We start from the raw sequence: 7,228 nt of genomic DNA on the forward strand, positions 1-7,228 counted from the left end.
CCCTGGCAGGGCCTTGGGGGCTGCAGTGAGGCAGCTCAGGTCCCATCTCCCAGCAAGCGGCCTGGTCCCACAGTGCACAGGGTGGCGCATGGGCCAAGCCTTGGGAGCCAGGGAGCAGCGGAGGCTGCTTGGGCTAACCACCCAGTGTGAGGATGGACAGCCGAGCCTGAAGGACCAGTCTGTGCTAAAAGAGCCCTCGGTGCTGAAGCCGGGGCATGGGGAAATAGCAGTGCTGCAGCGCGAGGCCCAGCACCCAGGAGCCAGCAGCCATGATGCAGCAGCTGAGAGGAGCTGAGCCCTCGGTGCCCAGAGCGGGGCACAGGGTGGGGAGGAGCCCAGCGGTGCAGGAGAGGCCTGGAGAGGTGCTCCAGCAGAGCAGACCCCATTGAGCTGCACCCTCACCTCCGCCACCTGAGGGAGCGCGAGTCATTGGGCTCTTGGGTCCCAGAGAGGAAAGATGTTTGGGCGGGCAAACCCAGAGAAGGGGCTTCGTGAGCAGCCCCCTGCCTCATCAAGGCCTGAGGGGAGGGGTACCTGGTGCTTCCTGGACACCCCCTCCTCGCCCACCAAGGGACCCCATTGGAAGAAGGACTATTTCTTGCCATGGGTCAGGGACTATAATAAGGAATGGAAGTTGCTAAGATTGTTCAATTTGCGCCTCATTTTGTAATTGAAATGTTTCATAGATGATAGAGTCGGAAGGGAACCACTGGATCACTGTGTCCGCCCCCTGCCCCTGGCAGGAAAGAGGGCCGAGGGCAGACGAACCCAGCCAGCGAGGTCAGACGACCCCAGCCAGGTGATTGTCAAGCCTCCTCTTGAAGACCTCCAAGTTAGGTGACAGCACCACCTCTCTTGGCAGCCCATTCCAGACTCTGCTACCCTTACTGTAAAAAATGTCTTCCTAACGTCTAACCTAATCCACTCTCCACTAGTTTGCACCCATTATTCCTAGTTACTGCCTGGGGCGCTCTGGTAAACAGCGCATCCCCAATTCCCTGCTGTCCTCCCCTCATAAACTTATAGGCAGCTACAAGGTCACCCCTCAGCCGTCTTTTGTAAAGGCTGAAGAGATCCAGATCTCTCAACCTCTCCTCGTAGGGTCTTTCACAGAGACCACTAATCATGCAAGTGGCCCTCCTCTGAACCCTCTCCAGATCCTCTGCGTCCCTCTTGAGGTGCGGCGCCCAAAACTGGACACAGTACTCCAACTGCAGCCTGACCAGTGCCGCATAGATGGGGAGCAGCACCTCCCTCCATCTGTTGGTCATGCCTCTGCTAATGTTGTATTGTGATGGATTAAGAGTGTCATTTAGGGTTTGACCTTGGTTATTGGTCAATGTTCACTGTGTGAACATATGTATATGATGTTCAGTTTTATGTTTATCTATATTGTAACTCAAGAAATTGTATATACTACCTGGCTGGGGTCATTTCAGCCCAGTTTCCCTCTTGCCCAGGCAGGGGGTCAGACTTGAAGATCTACAAGGTCCCTTCCGACCCGACTTCTATGAACCTATGATTCTATGATCCGCGATGCCAGCCCATCACAGATGTGCTCCTTGATGATCTTCTCAAAGAGTTTCCCCAGGATTGAGGTAAGATTGACGGGCCTATAGTTGCCCGGGTCCTCCCTCCTCCCTTTTTTAAAGATGGGGACCACACTGACTCTCTTCCAACCATCTGGCACCTGGCCCAAGCACCATGAGCGCTCATAAAGCCATGCCAAAGGCCCTGCAATAACCCCTGCTAGCTCCCTCAACACCCTGCGGTGGAAAGCATCTGGACCTGCTGACTTGAACACGTCCAGCCCCTCCAGAAGCACTCTAACCGGGTCCTCCTCAACCTTAGGTCTGGAGGCGTTCCCCTCGAGTCCGTCTTGAATCACGGTGGGGGAGTCCCGGTCCCTGCACAAGAAAACGGAGACAACACATGGCTAGACATGGGACCGCAGGCTCTGAGCCTCAGTCTTCCCTGCCTGGAGCTGCTCCCTCTGCCTCAGGGCTCGGCTTCTTACACTTTGCCCTCGCAGTCCCCGGACTCTGCGGTGGGGCTCGAAAGGGGGTCTGCCAGGGCTTAGGCGCCCCTGGGGAGACACGTGGAGTCCGGCAGGCGGACGGGCGTGGTGAGGTGGGAGGCTCAACGAAGGAGCTCCCCCTACTGGCCTGCAACACCCTGGTCACTCTGCGCCATGCTTTTCTCTCCTCCAGGTTGGATGGTTGTGATCTTGCACCCGCCTGCTGTGGGGATCTCGCTGCTGCTCTCAGCACCAGCCCCAGCCTGACGGAGCTGGACCTGGGTCATAACCGTGATCTGGGGGCTGGCGGCGTGCGGCTGCTGTGCGAGGGACTGAGACATCCCAGCTGCAAGTTGCAGACGCTGCGGGAAGGAGCACGGCGCCTCCTGCGGGCACTCGCTAGGGTCTCTCTGGGAACGTTCAACACGGCGAGGTGTCTTCGTCCTGGTGTTGGGACAGTGGACTAGGGCGGCTGGCTGGAGACGCCTGGGGCTGTGCTTGTGGGTCTCTGCTGGGTGTGGGGAGCATACAATTAGTAGTGAAATCCAGGACGCAGTTAAGGAAATCCAGCATGGGGTGCACTATGCACACACACGCACACACACACACACGTGCACACCCCCCCCGTGCCTCTTCACACACACACAAGAATGCTACCCTGTGTCTCCTCATACCGCCCCCCTCCCGGTCGTCCGCACACACACACACACACACACCTCTGTGCCTCTTTATACACACATGCATGCATGCATGCACATACCCCTGTGTCTGCTCACACTCATACACACACACCCCTATATGCCTCCTCACACACACGCCACATGCCCATGGGCATCCTCACACACACACAAGCACACACACTTATCCGTGCCTCCTTACGTACTACCCTGCACAGGAAAACCCCCAACACACACACCCTTTGCCTCCTTCAATACACATGCATACAGCCCACATGTGTGAGTGCCTCCTGTGTCACACCCCCCCCAGTGCTGCAATTTGCACTCATATGCACACACGCAGACACACGTCTGTGCCCTTTCAAGCACACACACATACATGCACATACACACCCCCTGTCCCTGCTCATACTCACACCCCCATGTGCCTACACACACGCACACACCCTTATGCCTCCTCTCATACACACACACACACACACACACACAGAGCCCACTGCCTACACACACACACGACACACCCGTGCCTCTGCTCTCTCTCTCTCACACACACAGACACACACACATCCACATACACCCCTCTTCAAACACACACATACATGAATGCACACACACCCTGTGCTGCCTCACACTCACAAACCCATGAACCTCTTCACACACAAACAGACCTGTGTGCCTCCTCACAGACACACAGAGACATACTCCTGTGCCTCCTCACACAAACCTGTGTGCCTATTTATACACACACACATACATACATTCAGACACACCCTTGTGCTTGCTTCTTCACACACACACACACACACACACACACACACACTTACAGACACCCCCCCCCGCCCATGCCTCCTCACATAGACAGAAACACGCCAGTGCTAGTCTCGCACAGAAACAAACCACACAGCCTGGTGCCTCCTGACAAAAACACACACATACAACACATCCTTGTTCCGCTCTCTCTCTCTCACACACACACACACACGCGCACACACACACACACACACACACACCCCCGTTGTCAAGGTCCATGTTTCAAAGGTGAAGCGTGGACCTTTCTGCCTGGTCCTTCATGTGCATGTCCTTCAGGAGAGGCGGGTGCGGGGGCTGCCTGGCACAGCTTCTGCCATGGCCTCGTTCATGCCCTGCTCACTCTGCGCCATGCTTCTCTCTCCTCCAGGTTGTGGTATTGCTATCTCACACCTGCCTGCTGTGGGGATCTCGCCGCTGCTCTCAGCACCAGCCCCAGCCTGACGGAGCTGCACCTGGGTGGTAACCATGATCTGGGTGCTGGCAGCGTGCGGCTGCTGTGCGAGGGACTGAGACATCCCAGCTGCAAGTTGCAGACGCTGCGGTAAGGAGCATGGCGCTTCCTGCGGGCACTCGCTAGGGTCTCTCTGGGAACGTTCAACACGGCGAGGTGTCTTCGTCCTGGTGTTGGGACAGTGGAATAGGGCGGCTGGCTGGAGACGCCTGGGGCTGTGCTTGTGGGTCTCTGCTGGGTGTGGGGAGCACACAAGTTCTAGTGAAATCCAGGACGCAGTTAAGGAAATCCAGGATGGGGTGCACTATGCACGTGTACACACATGCACACACACACGTGCCCCCCCGTGCCCCTTCATACACAAACATGAATGCTACCCTGTGTCTTCTCACACACACCTCTGTTCCTCTTTATATGCCCACACATGCATGCATGCACACACCCCGGTGCCCGCTCACACTCACACACACACACACACCCATGTGCCTCCTCATACATACACAACCATGGGCATCCTCACACACACACAAGTACACACACTTATCCGTGTCTCGTCACATACCCACTTACACAGGCAAACACACACCCACACACACACACCCTGTGCCTCCTTGAATACATGTGCACGCAACCCATGTGTGTAAGTGCCTGCTGTGTCAGACAGGCACATCCCAGTGCTGCGTTTCACGCTCACACACACACACAGAGATACGTCTGTGCCTTTTCAAGCACATACACATACATGCACGCACCCCCTGTCCCTACTCATACTCACACACACACCCATGTGCCTACACACCCCCACACACCCTTGTGCCTCCTCTCACACTCTCATACACACAAAGATTCCACTGCCTAGACACACACACAACACACCCCAGTGCCCCCCCTCTCACATTCACACACACACATCCACATGCACCCTCTTCATACACACACATACATGAATGCACACATACCCTGTGCCTCCTCACACTCAGACACACCAACCCATGTACCTCTTCACAAACAAACACACCCCTAGGTGCCTCCTCTTATACAAATGCAAACATACAAAAACACACACACCCTGCTATGCCTCTTCACAGACACACCCCGTGCCACCTCACACACAGCTGTTTGCCTGTTTACACACACACACACATGCATGCAGACACACCCTTGTGCCTCCTCTCACATACACACACATATACACATGCACACACACTTACATACACACACGCACACCGTGTGCCTCCTCACATACACAGAAACACACCAGTGCTCATCTCACACACACACACGTGCACAGCCCGGTGCCTCCTGACAAACACACACACGAAATATCCTTGTGCCCCTCTCTCTCTCTTTCTAGCGCGCGCACACACACACACACACAGACACACACACACACAACGTGTGCCCCTTGACACACACACGTGGATGCAACCCTGTGTCTCCTAACACACACACACATCCCTGTGCCTCCTCTCACACACACACACACACACACACACACACACACCCTGTGCCTCCACACATGCACACAAACACACAGACAACCTGTGCCTCCTCAGATACACATGCGCACCGCCTGGTGCCTCCTCTCTCACACACAAAGACACATGCACACACACCCCAATACCTCATCTCACACATGTACACACACACTCACTCATCCCCTGTGCTTCCTCACACACACAGCCCAGTGCCTACACACACCCCCCCCCCTGCCTCTTGATAAACACACACATACATGTAGACACACACCCCTTTCTGCTCACACTCACACACACACACTTATGTGCCTCACCGCACACACATCCCACAAACACCCAGTACTTCCAAGAATACACGTGCACACAGCCCAGTGCCTCCTCTCTCACACACACAGACACACCTCAGTAACGCATCTCATGCCCACACACATTCACACAATGCACAGACTCCTGTGCCTGTTCATACACACACATATATGCACGCACACCCCACTGCGCCTGCTCATACGAACACACACACACACACACACACACACACGTAAACACACCCGCCCCTGTTCCTCCTCACATACACACACACATACGCTACACACCCCAGTGCCTCCTCCCTCTCTCTCTGTCTCACACACACACATCCAGACACACCCCTCTTCATACACACACACATAGATGCACTCACACACCTCTGTGCCTCCTCATGTACACACAGACACACATACACCCTTTGTCTCTTCACATACACATGCAGACAGCCCGGTGTCTCCTCTCTTACACAGACATACCCCAGTGCCTCATCTCGTACACACAAATATACACACACAACACACTGTAGTGCCTCATCTCTCACTCACACATGCATGCATGCACACACACACACACACACACACACACACACACACACACACACAGAGCTCTGTACCTCTTCATAGACGCATGTATGCACACCCGCACTGTGACTGCTTAGACTCTCACACACACACACACACACACACACACACACACACACCCTGTGCCTGCACACACACATATAACCATATGCCTCCTTTCTCTCGCATACACACATCCCTCTTTGCCTCTGACCAAACACATACACCCATGCACACACCTCTTTGCCTCCACACACACATACAGACACACCCCTGTGCCTCCCTACACACACACACCCCCCCCTCTTCATACACACACATGCATGCACGTACACATGCCTTGTGCCTTCTTTCACATACACACACACACATATCCATGTGCCTCCTCCCGCACCCCCCCGTGTGTCTCCTGTCTCTCACACACACACACACACACAGAGCTACTGTGCCCCCTGACACACATGCACACACACAAACATGACACCCCAGTGCCTCTTCTCTTTCTCTCACACACATACACATCCACACACACTCTTCATACACACACATACATGCACACACACACACACACGCACGCACACACACACCCTGTGCCCTCTCACAGTCACACATACCCATGTGCCTCCTCACACACAAACACCCAAGTTCCTCCTCACACACACAACCATGTGCCACCTCATACACACCCCCCTTAAAAAATCCTTCGATCTCACATCTCTCACACACCTTAAAAAATCTCCATTCTCATTAATAAACTGAGCGACTGTGGCATTGATGCCTACACAGTTGGATGGGTCAAAAACTGGCTGCTGGGGCGCACCCAGAGAGTGGTGGTGGACAGGTCATACTCGACCTGGCGGGATGTGAGCAGTGGGTTCCCCCAGGGCTCGGTCCTTGGGCCCGCACTGTTTAACATCTTCATCAGCGAC

The 7,228-nt window shown here is 54.9% G+C and overlaps 1 protein-coding gene across 1 annotated transcript in view; it reads left to right on the forward strand.

The window, feature by feature from the left end:
• LOC102379011 (NACHT, LRR and PYD domains-containing protein 12-like) overlaps positions 1–7,228 on the forward strand; it is a 44,038-nt gene that overhangs the window by 12,948 nt on the left and 23,862 nt on the right. Inside the window, exons 4-5 of the mRNA XM_025194729.1 lie at positions 2,211–2,450; positions 3,929–4,045. Of these exons, the coding sequence (XP_025050514.1) occupies positions 2,211–2,450; positions 3,929–4,045 (357 nt within the window). The remainder of the gene's footprint in view (positions 1–2,210; positions 2,451–3,928; positions 4,046–7,228) is intronic.

The sequence above is a fragment of the Alligator sinensis genome, unplaced genomic scaffold (assembly GCF_000455745.1).
Source record: "Alligator sinensis unplaced genomic scaffold, ASM45574v1 scaffold1659_1, whole genome shotgun sequence".
NCBI lineage: Eukaryota > Metazoa > Chordata > Crocodylia > Alligatoridae > Alligator > Alligator sinensis.